This window comes from Vidua chalybeata, chromosome 3, assembly GCF_026979565.1.
Source record: "Vidua chalybeata isolate OUT-0048 chromosome 3, bVidCha1 merged haplotype, whole genome shotgun sequence".
Taxonomy (NCBI): domain Eukaryota; kingdom Metazoa; phylum Chordata; class Aves; order Passeriformes; family Viduidae; genus Vidua; species Vidua chalybeata.
The window spans coordinates 113,555,065-113,571,550 of record NC_071532.1 but is presented as its reverse complement, the minus strand read 5'-3'; the positions used below and the strand labels follow the sequence as shown (position 1 = coordinate 113,571,550).

Below are 16,486 nucleotides of genomic sequence, written 5' to 3'. Positions count from 1 at the left end.
GGGACGGGACCGGCGGGGCGGGGCCGCGGGACGGACCCCGGGAACGGACCGGCCCCGCACCGGGGTGACGTCACCGCGTCACGCAGAGGAGCCCGACGTTCGCGGGTCACGCGGAGCCGCCTGGCCGGCAGGGGGCGCTGAGAGCGGCGCACGGCCGCCATGGCGGAGCGCGAGGGTGAGTGCGGGACGGGGCACGGGCACCGGCTCCGGGACGAGACCCGGCCGCGCTCACGCTCCCGTCATTCTAGGTGGGAACCCCGAGGGAGCTGCGCCAGCGCCGGCGGGACTGCAGGTGAGCGGAGCCGGGGCTGGTGTGAGGCCGGGGCCGGGGCCCAGGGTCGGGGCCGCCTGACGGTGTGTGCTCACAGGCCCCGGAGCTCTCCCGGGAGGAGAAGCTGCAGCTGCGGAAGGAGAAGAAGCAGCAGAAGAAGAAGAAGAGGAGCGAGAAGGGGCCGTCGGCCGAGCCCGCGGAGCTGGGTGCGCCCCCCGAAGCGGGGCAGCCGCGGGGTGAGCGCCGCCGGCCCCGCAGAGCCCCGAGCGGGGCAGCGCCGGGCCGGGCCCGCGGCTGTCCCGGGCTGGCAACGCCCGGAGCCCGCAGTGTCTTCCAGCGGGACCCCTGGGGTGTAGCCCCAGTCCGTGCCCTCCCGCCCTCGGACAGCCGCGTTGCCGTAGGGACTGCGGTACAGAGAGCCCAGTCCCCTGCCCACGCGAGCGCGGGGCTGCCCCGGGCTGCCGTGTCAGCTGCGCGGTGCCCAGGGCGCGGAGCCCCTTCAGGGCCCGTGGGGCTCTCCCTGCCGCGGGCTGCCCCTCGCGCTGGGCTGCATCTCCCGGCGGGACTGGGCACAGACTCCCCGTTCCTCCCCCGCAGCAGCTGCTCAGTCCACATCCCCTCCCGCCTCGGCTGATGGCCCCGGTGACGGCGAGAAACCCGCGGGGGGCAAGAGCAAAGCGGAGCTGCGAGCAGAGCGCCGGGCTAAGCAGGAGGCTGAGCGGGCCCAGAAGCAGGCCAGGAAGGCAGAGCTGAGCCAGGCAGCCACGACGGCCAAGCCCCGGCAGAGCCCCACCGAGCCCCAGTCCAGTAAGGCTGTCACCACCACGGGGTGCAGAGGGTGGGTGAACAGGATGGGAGGGTCTGGTGTGGGCACAGGCAGAGGATGCCTATATGATCCATCGTGCTCTGGGTTCTGCCTGTCCCTGAGTGCATCCCCTGAATTTGGGGGTGCACCAAAGCAGCTTGGCCTCATCCCAGCTGTCCTTGCAGTGGTGAAGCGGCTGCCGGAGCATGTGCAGGTGGATGACCCTGCTGCCCAGAGGAAACTGGCCAAGAAGCTGGAGAGGCAGCAGGTAGGAGGAAGACTGGGTGACAGGCTGCACACCTGGGGCAGCTGTGCTGCAGAGGGCCAGGGGAGGCACATGGTGGGACCAGGGCCTGCTCTCTGAAGGGCAGAGGGGAACTTTGCATGCCCCGAGCAAGTGCTGGGTGTGATTGTTGGCCCTGGAATGAGCAGAGCACTGGGTGAGCCATCACAACACTCGGCTGCAGGTACCTCTGAGGCAGGACTATGGCACCAAGGTCAACCTGTTCTCCCACCTCCACCAGTACAGCCGGAAGAAGCCACTGACGCAGCAGATGAGGTACAGGGCCTCCCCAGCCCGGGGCTCTGGCAATGCTGGGCTCTGCTTGGGCTGGCCTGGCTGCAGAATGGCTCTGGAGGAGGGGCATCATAGTCTTGCATGTGGGATACACCTGATGGAGTGGTGGGGGACGTTTCACTTGCTTTGGGGAGTGGCAGTAGGGGCAGCCCAATATCTTTATCTTTCCCGTGGGGAGAGTGCAGGGCCACAGGAGAGAAGGGGTTGTGGGGCTTGGCTCCTCAGGTTACCACCAGCCCCCTTCCTGGGCCATCCCTTGGGTTGTTGGGCTGGGGCTCATAAATGGGTTGAGTGTTTTGGGCTGCAGAGGTGCTGACAGCTCCCTCCCCCTGGTCCCTGCAGCATCCCCTCCACAGTGATCCACCCAGCAGTGGTGCGCCTCGGCCTCCAGTACTCGCAGGGCATCATCAACGGCTCCAACGCCCGCTGCATCGCGCTGCTCGAAGTCTTCAAACAGGTACCTGAGCAGCTGCTTGGCAGCAGGGGCACTGTGCTGCGTGCAGGTGTGCGTTCCTGTACCCTGACTGCTGAGGCTGTATCTGTGGTCAGTCATTTTCAGCCTCTTCCTTTGGGAGGCAGGGTCCTTTTGTGGCACTGCCACTGCTGTTTAGAGTCCCTGGAGCACCCTTTGCCCCTCCAGGCAGTGTGCCAGGCTGTGCAGGACATGTGTGCCCCGACTGCAGCCCGTCAGGCGGGGTGCCCTGAGATCATACTCCCTTTCTACTTGTCTCAGCTGATCCGGGATTACTCCACTCCCCCCAATGAGGAGCTGTCACGCGACTTGGTGGCCAAGCTAAAGCCACACATCAGGTAAGGGCTCCCAATGCCAGAGCAGAGGGACCAAATCTCCGCAGAGTGTGGTCCATTGTTCACATCTCTGGGTTGGTGTCCACCCAAACTTTGGCTGACTTTCCTGGCCTTCTGCCTTCCTGCCCACCCTCCCTCTCCCTGTCTTGGCCTCCAGGCGGCTTTGGACTAAGCCCATTTCTTCTGCAGTTTCCTGAACCAGTGCCGGCCACTCTCAGCCAGCATGGGCAATGCCATCAAGTTCCTCAAGAAGGAGATATCATGCCTGCCTGACACCCTGAGAGAGGATGAGGTGAGTGGCCTTGCTCAGTGGCAGGCTCCAGGCCCTGGGTGAAGGAGCTGAGCAGGGATGGGATGCGGACACAGAACAGTGCTGCAGTGGAATTGAAAGCTTGTTACTAGGGGGAAGAACCTGATCCCGGCCTGGCTCAAATCAGGGAGTTGCTGAGAGCAAGAAAGTCTGTATGTGATGTCTCTCCCCAGGCAAAGGAAAAGCTCCAGGACATGATCGACAAATACCTGCGAGAGAAGATTGTCCTGGCAGCTGAGGCCATCTCAAGGTCCGCCTTTGAGAAGATCAATGACCATGACGTGATACTGGTGTATGGATGGTGAGCACAGAGCGCAGGCAGCGGATCCGGCGAGTGGGAGGAGGGAATGGAATAGCATGGGAGGTGAGGCTGTGATGGTCCTGCACAGGGCTCAGCACTGTCCTACCCGGTATGAAGTTGGATTCCAAGAACCCCAGAGTCACAGCTCCCTCCACTCAGGGCACTTAGAGAGCAGCCAGGGTTGATCACTGGATTTTAAACAAACTGCAACAAAGTCAAATGTCGGGAAGCAAAAATACGGAAGTTTGCATCCCAAGAAGTAGAGGTGGGGAAAAGAACCAGAGATTGCTGCAGCAAGAGTCCAGGTATGCTATGTATGCTGGGCAGAGGAAGGAGCGGGGGCAGGAGGCCAGTGCAGGCCGGGAGTGTTGTGAGAGGGAAGCTGGGAGAGGGTGTGGAGTGGCAGAGTCCCTTGTGCTGGTCACAGACAGGGGGTCAGTGCTGCTTCCAGGGAGGGCTGCAACATCACCTTTCCCAGGGTGCTTCCTTGTGTAAAGACAGGGAGACGTGCCCTGGGAGCCATCGTGGCGGGAGGGTTTTGGACGGGGCAGCACTCCCGAGGATATCGAGAATGAGGGTGGATAGGTGCTCTGATGGGAGGGGCAGCTCCTGACGGGCGCCCTGCAGCTCCTCCCTGGTGAACCGGACACTGTGCGACGCCCACGCGAAGAAGGGCCGCGCGTTCCGCGTGATCGTGGTGGACAGCCGGCCGCGCCTGGAGGGCCGCGAGACGCTGCGCCGCCTGGTACGCAGGGGCATCCACTGCACCTACGTGATGATCAATGCCATCTCCTACGTGCTGCCCGAGGTGAGGGGCTGTGCCGCGGGCCGAGGGATGCTGCAGTGTGATCCGAGGTGCTGACAGATCCTGTGCTTCCCCGACAGGTGTCCAAAGTGCTGCTGGGAGCCCACGCGCTCCTGGCCAACGGCTCTGTCATGTCCCGGGTGGGGACCTCGCAGATCGCGCTGGTCTCCAAGGCCTACAACGTGCCCGTCCTGGTCTGCTGCGAGACCTACAAGTTCTGTGAGCGGGTGCAGACAGATTCTTTTGTCTCCAACGAGCTGGGTACGGCTTCTGTCCCTTTCCTCCCACCTGGGACCTTCTCTCCCAGTCCCTGCTGTGGACCATGACAGGCTGCTCGGCCTTGCCATCCCTCTTCCTGGGCAAGGGATCACTTGCAGGCAGGGGCACATGGCAGGCAGTGGTGGTGTGGTGCTGCTCCAGGGGCGGGATGGAGAGGTGCTGTCCCTCCCCCTATCCTGATTGCTTCTCTGATCCTGATTGCTTCTCCACTTTCTCCAGATGACCCTGATGACCTGATTGTGCTCCGGAAGGGCCAGGCCCAGCTTGGGGGCTGGGCAGAGAACAAGTCCCTACGCCTTCTTAACCTGGTCTATGATGTGACGCCCCCAGACCTGGTGGATTTGGTCATCACAGACTTGGGCATGATACCCTGTACCTCAGTGCCTGTGGTCCTGCGTGTTAAGAATGTGGATCAGTAGTCAGAGCAGCTGCATGGACACTAATAAACCAGGCCCCAGTAGTCTGTGTGTGCCATCTGTGGTGTGGCAGAGCCCTGGCACCCATGTCACCACTGGCACAGCCGTGCACCTTCTTGGGGCCTTTCCTCCCACTCCATGCTGCAGCATAGATGGGTCTTCCTGTCCCTCGGCCCCTCCTCTGGGGAAATGATGACATTGTGGCGATGGCCCCTGGCTTGCGCTCCTCGGAGATTTGGTGACACTGGGGCTGTGCTTCTAACAGACCCCCGAGCTGGGCTGGTGGAGGAGAGCCCGGGTCCCCTCTGGCCCTGGCCGCTGGAACCAGCCCCGGAGAGGGCCCTTCCCCCGGGGGGCGGGCCGGTCTGCGGGTGGTGCCCGGGGCCGTGAGGCCGCGGGGAAGCGCGACCGGCGGGGCCCGGGCGGGACCCGAGCGGCGCGCGGCTACCGGACCGTTGGGGGCGGGGCCTGCCGCCGGGGGCGTGGCCATGTAAATCACATCGCCGCTCTGGCAGGGGCGGGGTCTCAGTGGAGTCCTCACGGGGCGTGTCCATGCAAATTTGTCTCCACCGCGCGGCATGCCGGGACACAGCCGCGCAAAGGCGGCGCTGCCCTCGCGTGTCCGCGGCGCCGCGCGGGCCGGGCCGTGCGGGGGCTGCAGAGTCACACTGACTGCACAGGGAGGAAATTCATATCGGGCTCCAGGTGTGCTGACCCGTGCGACATCACCCTGTGCAGCGTGACTGCAGAAAGTATGGTAGGGGAGTTTCTATTCGCATTCTGCCTGATTTTGTTGTTTGGAGGGAGAGTTGTAATCAGGGCTAGCTACAGGTAGCGTGCACATGCTGGTGGTTGGTATTCCCAATTGCAGCCGCCAGGATCGTTTACACACGCAGCAGCAGTGTTTTAAGCCCGGCTCCAGGGGGCCTTGGCGCCCGGTGCCTGCCTGCCCCATCTCCATCTGTGCTGAAGCGGCCCAGCCTCGCCTCTCCAGGCTCCGGCCCGCGGGTCTGGAAGCGCCTCCGGCCCGACTGCGCGCTCGGTGGGACGATAGGACTCGGGTTAGCGTCCCGGCCAGCACACCGACTTCGCGGGGGGGACGGACAGGGCCAGAGACTTCGTCCGACTCGGGGTGTGTCAAATTCCTGCTTTCCGTAAGTCCGGCTGAACTCACGGACTCGGCCGGGTGTGCCCAAGACAGCGCTCACCGATGGGATCGCCATCTCTGCACCCCGTTCCCGGCGAGGACTCCTTTCACCGGGGTGTTTCCCTGCTCCTGCAGACACGGCATGGGACAGGCCGGGATCATCCCGGTTTCAATGGCAGCAGTCCATAGGCCCCTTTAGGGATCCGCTGGCCAACTACTGCAGGGAACAGGGATATGTCTCCCGGGCACCGGCGCGGCCTGTTTGGAGAGAGCGCCCTGGGATGCCCCTGAACCCACGGCTATTCTCAAACCGCTCACCGAGAGCACGACCGGACTGCCCTCTCTGCTTTCCCGTCCTGCCAGGGAATCCCAGAGCCCTCGCGGGTCGCCTCCTACACCCGCGCTCCGATCTCCCACGGCTCCCGTGTCCCTCCCCCCGTCCTCGATGCACCGCCGGGGTGTCCACTGCCCTGTCACCGCCGGGGTGTCCACTGCCCTGTCACCATTGCGGTGAGCAGTGACCGCGAGCGCTTCAGCCCGCGGGGCAAGCTCCGCTCGAGACCGAGTAATAGCGGCCGAACAGAATCCACGTAATGAAAAAGGAACTTCTCCTTATGGGGTCCAATACTCTTCATTCAGTTCTGTCGTTACACCACAAAACCAGGGGAGAGCGCGAACGCAGTCCCCCACTACCACAAATTATGCAGTCGAGTTTCCCGCATTTGGGGAAATCGCAGGGGTCAGCACACCCGGAGTGCAAGGGATGAGCCTCGCCCTGGGAAAACCACCTGCCTGATCATGGTGTCTCCCCTGCCAGGTAAGTATGACTCCCACACCGCCCCGCCCGCACCGCCCGCCCGCCCCACGCCTCCACAACACACGGCCGGCCCCGGCCCGGCCCCGCTCCCGCCCGGCCCCGCTCCCGCCCGGCCCGCACGGCCCGGCCCGCACGGCCCGGCCCGCGCAGCGCCCGCGGACGCGCCAGGGCAGCGCGGGCTTGGCGCGGGCTGGGGCCCGGCATGCCGCGCGGCGGACGCTCATCTGCATGGACACGCCCCGTGAGGGCCGGCTCATGGCTCGGCCTACCCCACACTCGTCGAGTGCTTGTGACGTCATCGTTCTGCCCGTCCCCGGTTCCGGTTTGGTGCTGGTGGCGCGGCCCGCACCGGGGCGGCGGCTCTGGGAGCCGCCGATGGCGTCAAGCGCCGCCCGCGGGCCGCCGTGCCGGGAGCGGAGTGTCCGGGAACGGCCGGGACGACGATCGGGTTCTGCCGGGCGGAGCCGGAGCCGTAGTGGGGAGCGGGAGGGTGAACAGAGCGTGCTCCGTATGTACCGGGGGTGGACGGAGCGAGGCGGGGGCGCTCCCCGGGGTGCGAGGCGGTGCTACCGCACCGGGCGCTGCGGGACACCGAGTCGTGCCAAGGGGCCTTGCTGCGCTCTGGTGCTAATCGCGGTGTTTTGGGGCAGGGGAGGAGCTGCCGGCGGGAGACCTGGACTGTGAGGATGGAGGAGAAGCTGGGAAAGCCCCGAGAAAACCTGTGCGGCCCCGAGTCGGTCCCGACGGGGCGGCGGAGGGGCGCGGCGAGAGCTCCGCCAACGGGGCAGTGCCAGCTCCGCGGGCCGCCGCGAGGCGCGGCAGGAAGGGCAAGGCCGAGGTGCTGCTGGTGGAGCTGTCCCAGGCCCCGGAGCCCATCCGCATGGAAAAGGGGCTGGGGAGCAGCGAGGACCGGGACGGAGCTGAGACCCCGCGGGGCGGGCGGCCCAAGAGGAGGGCGGCCAAAGTGTGAGTGGCGGTGACAATGGGGGCCCGGGGGCACCTGTGCTCTACGTGAGAGAGCCGGGAATGTTCAGCCTGGATAATAAAGGCTCCAGGGAGACCCTAGAGCCTCTTACGGTCCTAAAGGGGCACCAAAAATGTTGGAGAGGGCCTTTGGACAAGGGCCTGTAGGGACAGAACACAGGGGAATGGCTTCCCACTGCAAGAGTTAGATGGGATATTGGGAAGAAATCCTTCCCTTTGAGCGTGGGCAGGCCCGGGCACAGGTTGCCCAGAGAAGCTGTGGCTGCCCCATCCCTGGAATTTTTCAAGGCCAGGTTGGATGGGCCTTGGAGCAATCTGGCCTAGTGGAAGGTGTCCTGGCCCATGGCAAGGGGTTGGAACTGGATGAGCTTTAGAGTCTCTTCCAACCCAAACCGTTCCCTGATGCCACGATTCAACGATCTGTCTCCCCAGAGGGTCTCAGTGTCTGTCCTGTAGGACTTTGTCCCGTGCTGGTGGGATGTGCTGATTCCTTACAGACCAATCCTTCCCCACTTTAGGGAATGTGTTTGGATCCAGGAGCCCCTGGCAGGGCGCAGCAGCTGCCTGTGGCAGGAGGAATTTCCTTGGTTCCTGACAGAGCAGGAGGAGCTTATTGGTGGTAGCAGGGCAAGCTCCAGGGAGTTCAGGGTGGGGGGAGGCTGTGTGCTCAGGCACAGCTGGAGCAGATTCATTGCCCGGACCGCGGGCTGGAGTGCGCGTCCACCGGCTCCTGGCGGGAGGGAGGCAGAGCTGGCCCACCCCTGTGTCATCCTGCTGCTTACCTCCAGGCACTGCCCTGGTGTTGCAGGGCTCTGCTGTACCTGCAGGAGCTGGCTGAGGAGCTGATGCCCGCGTGCCAGCCCCCCGCGCCAGCCAAGGGCACGCCGGAGCCCGAGCGCAGCCAGAGGAAGCGCCGGAGCCGGAGGAGGAAGGAGGAGGACGCAGACAGCGATGACCCCGCGCAAGATGCTGACTTCGTGCCCTCACAGGAGGTGCTGCGGGCGGAGGAGGAGGAGGAGGGCAGCGACACGCTGTCCAGTGAGGCATCGGAGCCAGAGCTGGAGGCACCTCGAGGGCACGGCGGGAGGACGGCAGCCACAGGGGTGAGGGCAGGAACAGGGGCTCTGCCTGGGTCCCCATTTGCCCGTGTCCCAGCACCGACAGCCCCAGGTGCCTGAGCTGTCCCACGGGGTCCCTGCTGCCAGGGCAGGACAGCTGGGACAGGGGTGGCGCATGTCGCAGGCACAAGGCCAGCGGCAGCCCCGGGTGAGGGCCAGTGGGGATGGGAGCAGGGATAGGTCCTCTGGGAGAGGGAGCAGGGCCTGCACTCCCGCTGGAGCAGGGGGAGGTGGAGGCAGGTCCTGAAGGCATCCCGGTCTCCTGGGAGTTCCCATAGTGGGGCTGTATGTCTTTAGCCCAGTGTTGCATGTTGACAGTGTCTGGGGAGAGCTCTGTTCTCGGGGGCTGTGGTGGTTCCCTTTGGGACAGGTGGTGCCCCAGGGCTCTGAGTCTGCTCTTGTGCCCAGAGATCCAAGCCACAGTGCCGAGGCCTCGCCCCCAATGGCTTCCACAACTCCATCATGGCCCCAGTGGAGAAGAGCTCCAGCCTTACCTGCAGCCTGTGAGTGGAAACTTGGAGTGCTCGAAGCTCAGGGGGGGCTACAGGGAGCAGCGAGTGTGTCCTGGTACCACCACTGGCACAGATACAAGGGTGAAGGAGCACATGCCTTGGGGATGTCAGTATTCTGCTGGGATGGGGCACAGTTGGGTCGGGAGGGTTGCAAAGGGCAGGGCTGTGCTGCAGAAGGGGTGGCTGTGCCACGGCATGCAGGTGGGGGTGCTGCTCATGCCGTGGGAAGGGGCTGTGAGGAGGGGGTGCTGGACATGCCAGGTGCAGGGCCGTGGCTGAGGTCTGGCATGCACTGCAGGCGGGAGCAGAAGCACTCGCAGTGGGAATTCCCTGACTGGATCCCAGTGGCACACAGGTGGACGTGTCTCTCTGACAGGTACCCTGGGAGCAGGGCCAAAGGAAAAGTGGGGCAGGTCCCAGCAGTGGCTGGGGTGAGCAAGAGGATGGGTGGCCTGTGCTCCCACACCCCCCCCTCTATGTGTCTGCTGTGGGCTTTGGGGGTCTCTTGGATTTGGCTGTGAAGCAACATGGCCAGCAACGGGGCCTTTGTGGAGGCTGGGATGGTGCTGGGGCATGGGGCTGTGCTGGGGTGATTGGGTGAGGGGTGGGGAGACCTCCTCTCACTTGTGCCTGCACAGCGAGGCTGCCCCGTACCTGCCGTCAGAGGAGAAGTCTCCCCTCTTCTCCATTCAGCGTGAGGGCATCAAGGACGATGGTGCCTTGTACAGGTTAAACAGGTGTGTGATGGGGTGTCCCCAGGCCCAGCAGGCTCTTTGTTGCCTGTCAGGCTGTCCCCCGCCTGGCGTGGCAGTGGCTGTCAGGTTGTCCCCAGGCCCAGCGGGATGGTGCCTATCAGGGTGTCCCCAGGCCTTGTCTGGGACCAGGGGTTACCCCCAGGGCTGCATCCATGGCTTGGGCAGCTCACCTGTACTGTGCCCTGGGGTCCCACCAGCCCCTGCCCCAGCTCTGCAGAAGCCTTCACCCCTCTCCCACCAACAGGTTCAGCTCTCTGCAGCCCCACCCAGAGCGCTTGGATGTCTCCTTCTTCGTGGGCGGCCCAGTGTGGGCGATGGCGTGGTGCCCGACCCCGGAGGGCTCCGCAGCCCCGCAGTATGTGGCCGTGTCCTGCCACAGGAGCATGGAGGAGACGCACAGCGTGTCTGGGCTTCACTCAGGCCCTGCACTCCTGCAGCTCTGGGACCTGGGCACGCTGCAGACGGAGCAGGGGTGAGTGGCCAGGCCTGGGGTTGGGGTCTGCCTAGATCTTGTGTCCCTCCATGGCTGCGTGGATGGTGAGGCTTGTCCTCTCCCAGAGCCACCAGCCACAGCCTGAACCCTGAGGAGGCTGTGCTGGTGGCCAGCTCTGCTAGTGGTGTACACCGGAGCGTATTGGAGCTGCTGGGCACCAGCTGCCATGTAACTCATGGCTGAACTCATGCCCACAGCTCTCCCAACAAAGCCAGGCTGGCCTATGCCATCGCTGCTGACTACGGCTGTGTGTGGGACATGAAGTTCTGCCCCAGTGGTGCCTGGGAGCCACCCACTGCAGCCCGGATGGTGAGTGCTGCTCAGGGGCTGCCCTTGGGTTCCCCAGGAGTCCTGAGAAGTGACCCCATGTCTGAGCCCACCTGTCCATCCCTAGTACCCACAGATGAGCCGGCTGGGCCTGCTGGCCGCTGCCTTCTCAGACGGCAGGGTGGTGGTGTATGCCCTGCCACACCCTGAGGCCCTGCACCACGCCAAGACAACCCAGGTAAAAGGTAGGAAGAGCCACACTGCCGAGTAGGGGTGTCCTGGCCCTCCTCCACCTGTGCCAGGGTGGGACTGCAAGCCCGGGCTGGGCACCTCTGTCCTTAGGAGCCTGCTGTGCTGGGCAGCTGCCAGCAGGACTGTGCCCCAGCCTGGGACCTGCATGGTGGGCAAGTGAGCCCACCTGATCCCTGAGATTGGGACCCTGCTGCCCCCAGCCTGGCATCTCTCACAGGTACAGTGTGGGATCCAAGGCTGCTTTTTGGTGTTGGGGGCCTGCTTTGAGTACTTTTGTGCCCAGAGATCCAAGCCCCAGTGCCAAAGCCTTGCTTCCAATGGCTTCCACAATTCCATTGTGGAATTCCAGTGGAGAAGGGCTCCAGCTTTACCCGCAGCCTGTGTGAGCAGAGGCCATGGGCAAAGTGCTGCTTTGGTTCTGTTTCAGGGACACTGCAGCAGCCTGGCTGGGATGTAGCTCCTGGGCAGCCCCTGGGAGCTGGGCACTGGGAGGGGGCTCTCAGCCGCATCACTGTGGCCACAGCGGGGTGCAGGGTGTGGTGGTGCAGCCACAAAGTGTGTCCCCAGCCATTCCTCATCTCCCTGCTGCCAGAGCTGCTCCCTCCAGGCGGGCTGAGCCGTGTGTTAGGCTAGGACAGGGAGCGCCGGGCCGGCTCAGGCTAATGGTGCCTGTAATAGACGGTGCCGAGCCGAGCGGGATTGATGGCCGGCGCGTGCTGGCGGTGGGCACTCAGCCGTGGCCGGCAGGCAGCACTTCCACGCCGGCAGTGGGAAATGGGCTCCCTGTGCCCCCCCGGCGTGCTGGCTGTGCCTGCGCTGCTGCGGGTGGCCGGGCCGCTGCCGCAGCCCCCGTGGCACGTCGTGCTGGGCCCCCCCCAGCTCCTGAAGCCCGGTTCATCATTGGCTGCGGCTGCACGCACGGTCACTGCGCCTCACGGCTGGGCTGGAGCGCTGCTATCCAGCCACAGGATCAGTGCCAGGCTGTGCTGACAGGCCCTCCTGGGGGCTTCCAAACTGGGGGGCTGCATCCCTGTTTTCCTGCCTGGCAGAGCTCCATACTGCATCCTGGCTGTCACAGCTGTGACGAGGAAGATGCACAGCTCCTCCTTATCTCCCCCCATGACTGCCAGGCTCCAGGCTGTGACGTGCCTGTCTGGTGCTCACTGTGCTGGAGGACAGCCCCACACTGGGGGTCAGGGACCCCAGGCCTGATGGATGTGGGACGGGGTCCCCACAGCACTCTTGTTGGGGGCAGATTCTCTGGTAGACAGAGTTAGTGCATGATGGTCCTGTGGGTATCCTGCCCTGAGCTGTTTGGTGTAGGGTCTCTGCAGCCTGCCCTCCCCAGGAGTGCTGCCTGACTGCTCAGTCCTGTCAGCCATGGAGCAGATATCCTGCACGGCTGCTCTCTGCCTCCCTGGAGTGGTTGGAGTCAGGTCTGGCCCCTGTGTGTCACCGTGTCACCTCAGCTTTGGTGCCGGCCATGGTGGGGCAGGAGCACGTCATCTCTGTCTGCAGCGTGTTTCAGGGTCTGCTTCCTGCAGCACACAGGCAGGCCTGGCTCCTGGGGGTCCTGCTGCTGCTAGTTTGCTCCTCCCTGTGCTTCAGTTCCTGCTGTGCTGGGGACACTGCTCCAGGGGAATGGTGGGACAGGGACTGGGAGCCCTGGCCAGGGCCATGAGGAGCTGCAATCCACGCTCCAGGCAGAGAGCTCCCAGGACAGCCAAAGCCTGCCCTGACCCCCTTCTGCTCTTTTCTAGATGGGTCCCTCCACAAGCACCTTATCTGCAAGGTCAGTGTTCCCTGCCATGGTGATCCCTGTCAGGGCCGGCACCCGGCGAGCCCCCAGCGGTGCAGGTGGCAGAGCCTGGGGAGCCGAGGCACCTGCACAGTGTTGGAGGGGCAGAGCAGTGTCGTGCTCCTACCCCAGGCATCCCGCTCTTGGGGCATGGATGGCTCTGGGGCAGGGCTGTGACCCAGAGCTCTCCCTTGGCCCCCAGGTGCAGTGCATCGCCACACTTCAGGTGGGCTCCATCCAGGCAGGTAATGCATCTGAGTGTGGACAGTGCTTCAGTCTCTCCTGGATGCCTTGCAAGCCCCACCATCACCTGGCAGCAGGGTTTTATGATGGTGAGTCTCTATGTGTGCCCTGCAGCAGCACTCAGGGAGCAGCATCACCCTGGCAGAGGCACTGGAGCCTCAACTGTTCAGTCTCAACTGGTGCTGGAACCTCTCTGCCCGCCCTGGGTCAGGGGAAGGATTCTCTGGGCTGGCTGTTGTTCTGACATACCTCCAGGCTGGTCGCTGGTCATCCCTGTCTGTGGCTCTGGGCTTATCCACATCTGTTGAACTTGCCTGGATGGAATTTTCTGCTAGGCTTGCAGTGATCCACAGCTCTGTGCTATGTTGCCAGGACCTGCTACCATGCTGTCTGCTTGGAGTCCCAGCTCCAGCCTGGCCACCCTGTTCCCGTGGCCCTGCCTGTGCTGCTGCTGTGTCCTGCCTCTGTCCTGTCCCGCTCTCAGCCCCAGCCCTCGCTCCAGCCTGGCTGCTGTGCTCTGCAGCTCCCGCAGCCCTGCCTGTGCTGCTGCTGGTCCCCTGCTGAAGCACTGCACCATTGGCAGTGCCTCATGGACACAAGTCTTTCCACAGGCACCGTGGCAGTGTGGAACCTACTCACCAAATCCCTGCTGCAGTGCGTGCACCAGCCTGACACCTCCCTCAAGCTCTACCCTTTCCAGTGCTTTCTAGCCCATGACCAGGCAGTCCGGAGCATCGAGTGGTGCAAAGCTGACAGGTGAGGGTAGGAGCAGGCACAGATGCTGCCAGGAGAGAAGCCTCCTCCTGCAGAAGAAGCTCTTTTGTCAAGAAGGGCTTGAGAGGCCATGGTGCCAATGGCAGTTGGCCCTCTGCAGCACCAGAGAGGTTGGGTTGGGCTTTCCAGGGTGAGGGCAGTTGTGCCATTGCAAGACTGGGGCCACCTGGGCCCTGTGGTGGGCCAGGGCAGGGCTCCGTGCTGGGCTCTCAGTGCTGCCTTTCTCCTGCTTCTCAGCAACTTCCTGGTCACGGTGGGCAGCGATCGCAAGATCAAGTTCTGGGACCTGCGGCGGCTCTACGAGCCCATCAACAGCATCAAGCGGTTCCTGAGCACCGAGGTGGCCTGGCTGCTGCCCTACAATGGCATCACTGTGGCCCAGGACAACTGCTACGCCCCGTGAGTGCTGGGGGCCACTCCTGCTGCCAGGGCCTGGTCCAGCTTCCCGGGGCCCCTCTGGCTTCCCCGTCCCTGGGACTGTCCAGCTGTGCCATGGCAAGGGCAGGCTCTGCTTGTTTTGTGTCACACCGCAGCAGCAAAGCGTGACATCCCCTCTGCCCTGCCACCCTGAGACAGAGGCAGGGTGGGCCAGGGATGGCCTGGGCAACAGGTATGCTGCTAAAGGGGTTTGGGAACTCAGTGAGTTCTTGGCCTCTGGGAGCTGCCTTGCCTCTGCTTGCTCTCGACTCTATGACATGCTGCTGGAGCAAGAACAGCCCCCTCACCCTGGGCCAGTTTTGTGGGGAAGTGGGCCGTGCCTGGCTCTCGTGTTCCTGGTGGCAGCAGAGTCAGGCATCCCAGGCCTCATTCTGTCCCTTCCCCCACAGGTACGGGCTCTGTGGGATCCACTACATCGACGCTGGGTACCTGGGCTTCAAGGCCTATTTTGTGGCCCCTCGCAAGGGCACCGTGTGGGTAAGGGCCAGTGCAGGGCCGCTCTGTCCCAGTGGCCGGGTCAGCACCAGCTGGGGCCCAGGGCTTGTGGGCAGGGTGACACTGCCCAGCTGGGGGTGGTGGGAACCCCCTGCCCTCCAGCCCTCTGTCCCTGCAGAGCATCTCTGGCTCGGACTGGTTGAACACCGTAGCTGCAGGTGACATCACCGGTGAGCTGGTGGCAGCCGTGCTGCCTGACCTGGCTGTCAACCCCCTCAACATCAAGCGCTCCTCGGACCGCAGATTTGTAAGAGACCATTGCGCTCGGGAGGCCCAGCCCAGCACACAGGGCCGGTGGAGGCAGGGGGACCATAGGAAAAGTGTCCTGGGCCACCATCCCACTGGTCCCTGGAGGTCCCTGTCTGCAGAGGAGCAGCAGGATCTGTGTCTGCCCTACCCTGAGCCGCCTCTCACCCACAGCCGGTGTACAAAGCTGACCTGCTGCCATGCAGCCCTGACGGGCCTGAGCGCGCCGAGCAGGCCCTGCCCAGGACCCATCGCTACAGTGAGATGGTAGCCAGGAGCTACATCCGATTCCAGGACACGGACCTGGTAGGAGGGGACAGGGCAGCCAGGGTCCGACCCATGAGCTGGGCTTGTGGGGCTGTGGCAGGGCCGGGAGGTGCTGCTGGGGCGTTGGGGCAGCCCCTTACCTCTGGCAGGGCTGCAGTGGTGGTGCATGCAATGATGGTGCATGCGATGCTCCTGCCTCGGGCCCGCAGCCCAAGGTGGTGCCGCCACTTTCCAGCGCAGCTTCCAGAACTTCCCAAGCCGGGAGCCCATGCGCCGGATGCACGTGCAGGAGCTGAAGGCAGAACTGAGCCTGGACCGCCTGCAGCTGGAGGCCCTCCACAAGGTGAGTGGGCCAGCGTGAGCCCCAGCCCAGCCCTGCGCTCAGATGGCTCTGCTCTGCTCTGGGGGCCGGAGTCCCAGCGCCCCAGCCTGTCCCTTAGGAACTCCTTTCTTCCCACAGGTGCGCTTCAGCCCCAACCTGGACTCGCAGGGGTGGCTGGTGTCGGGCGGTCAGGCGGGCATTGTGCGGGCACACTGCTTGGCAGGGCTGGCCTCCGGCGTGGGCCACCAGCTGCTCCCAGAGTGCCAGGCCCGCTTCAGCGTCCTCTATGGGGACACACCCAGCAGCCCTGCCCCCCCCGAGCACTCCCTGCTGCCAGCGGAGTAGGGGCATCAGTCCCTCACACTGCTGCCGTGTGCTCACCCTGGGCAGGGCTTGGGGCTGGGGCCAGCTGTGCTGGCATGGGGTCGTGGGCCCTCTTGGTGCTGCTTTCCTGGTGGGTGTCTGCTGCAGGAGGGACAGCTGCTCTCCCAGCCATTCCCTGGGATGCTCTGGACATTTGTCCTCATGCTTTGGGCCTGCAAGCGTCTGTCTGCAGTGTTTGGTCTGAGTTGGGCAGGGGTGGTGTGTGACCCATGCGTGTCCTGGGGCTGAGCTGTGGTTCTGACCCTGCAGAAGCCCCCCTGGGCTCCACCAGCGTGGAGTTGTGCTTGTGCTCGCCTGCATCCCCACTGAGCGCCGGAGGGCGGGAAGGGGCCGGGAGCTGTGGAGTTGCTCACATTGAGCTTGTGTTCAGCTGTGCAGAATAAACGTGGTTGGTTTTGTATATGGCTCTGGTGGCACTGGCACTGGGGCAGGTGTGGCTAGTAGCTGTGGCTGTAGGGGCCCACCCCCAGCTCCACCATTTCCCTCCCCATCCTTCCCTCTGCTGCACTGCTGCTGCTGCTCCAACACATTTATTGGCAGCGTTGGCACCGCTGCTGGCACAGATGGACAGATGGACACCAGGGACACAGGCACGACTCAGCA

At 64.3% G+C, this 16,486-nt stretch overlaps 2 protein-coding genes and 1 non-coding gene across 10 annotated transcripts; 2 read left to right on the top strand and 1 right to left on the bottom strand.

The window, feature by feature from the left end:
• The first annotated feature begins 43 nt into the window (after nucleotides 1–43).
• EIF2B4 (eukaryotic translation initiation factor 2B subunit delta) lies at nucleotides 44–4,615 on the top strand. Of its 4 annotated transcripts, none has more exons than XM_053939748.1 (13): nucleotides 44–175; nucleotides 249–292; nucleotides 369–477; nucleotides 872–1,078; nucleotides 1,262–1,344; nucleotides 1,544–1,635; nucleotides 1,996–2,110; nucleotides 2,387–2,463; nucleotides 2,650–2,752; nucleotides 2,944–3,071; nucleotides 3,699–3,879; nucleotides 3,957–4,137; nucleotides 4,375–4,615. In XM_053939748.1, exons 1-13 carry the CDS (start codon nucleotides 160–162, stop codon nucleotides 4,572–4,574), a joined length of 1,536 nt encoding a protein of 511 aa, XP_053795723.1. In that variant the 5' UTR covers nucleotides 44–159; the 3' UTR covers nucleotides 4,575–4,615. The 4 variants fall into 4 exon arrangements, with proteins under 4 accessions (XP_053795723.1, XP_053795722.1, XP_053795720.1 ...); XM_053939747.1 differs by having other exon boundaries at nucleotides 869–1,078; XM_053939745.1 differs by having other exon boundaries at nucleotides 369–507.
• A 1,764-nt stretch (nucleotides 4,616–6,379) lies between these two features.
• On the bottom strand, nucleotides 6,380–6,543 carry LOC128786531 (U1 spliceosomal RNA). The gene has a single exon (XR_008430322.1). It is a non-coding gene; the product is annotated as a U1 spliceosomal RNA (small nuclear RNA).
• A 297-nt stretch (nucleotides 6,544–6,840) lies between these two features.
• Nucleotides 6,841–16,283, top strand: GTF3C2 (general transcription factor IIIC subunit 2). Of its 5 annotated transcripts, XM_053939739.1 has the most exons (18): nucleotides 6,841–7,043; nucleotides 7,186–7,501; nucleotides 8,328–8,622; nucleotides 9,046–9,140; nucleotides 9,448–9,525; nucleotides 9,788–9,886; nucleotides 10,149–10,376; nucleotides 10,595–10,706; nucleotides 10,792–10,909; nucleotides 12,677–12,708; nucleotides 12,917–13,046; nucleotides 13,569–13,713; nucleotides 13,969–14,130; nucleotides 14,559–14,646; nucleotides 14,783–14,911; nucleotides 15,085–15,216; nucleotides 15,413–15,520; nucleotides 15,638–16,283. In XM_053939739.1, the coding sequence occupies exons 1-18, from the start codon at nucleotides 6,911–6,913 to the stop codon at nucleotides 15,842–15,844; spliced, it is 2,607 nt and encodes an 868-aa protein (XP_053795714.1). In that variant the 5' UTR covers nucleotides 6,841–6,910; the 3' UTR covers nucleotides 15,845–16,283. The 5 variants fall into 5 exon arrangements, with proteins under 5 accessions (XP_053795714.1, XP_053795716.1, XP_053795715.1 ...); XM_053939741.1 differs by lacking the exon at nucleotides 9,788–9,886; XM_053939740.1 differs by lacking the exon at nucleotides 12,677–12,708 and having other exon boundaries at nucleotides 10,792–10,902.
• Nucleotides 16,284–16,486: the final 203 nt, after the last annotated feature.

What these genes read in the sequence shown, in the direction of transcription:
- EIF2B4 (XM_053939744.1), top strand. An exon ending in AAGCTAAAGCCACACATCAG is followed by an intron (nt 2,464 to 2,649) that starts GTAAGGGCTCCC and finishes TTTCTTCTGCAG; the next exon opens with TTTCCTGAACCAGTGCCGGC. An exon ending in TCTCCTACGTGCTGCCCGAG is followed by an intron (nt 3,880 to 3,956) that starts GTGAGGGGCTGT and finishes CTTCCCCGACAG; the next exon opens with GTGTCCAAAGTGCTGCTGGG.
- GTF3C2 (XM_053939739.1), top strand. Translation starts at nt 6,911, where the DNA reads ATGGCGTCAAGCGCCGCCCGCGGGCCGCCGTGCCGGGAGCGGAGTGTC. An exon ending in ACGCTGCAGACGGAGCAGGG is followed by an intron (nt 10,377 to 10,594) that starts GTGAGTGGCCAG and finishes TCATGCCCACAG; the next exon opens with CTCTCCCAACAAAGCCAGGC. An exon ending in CAGGACAACTGCTACGCCCC is followed by an intron (nt 14,131 to 14,558) that starts GTGAGTGCTGGG and finishes CTTCCCCCACAG; the next exon opens with GTACGGGCTCTGTGGGATCC.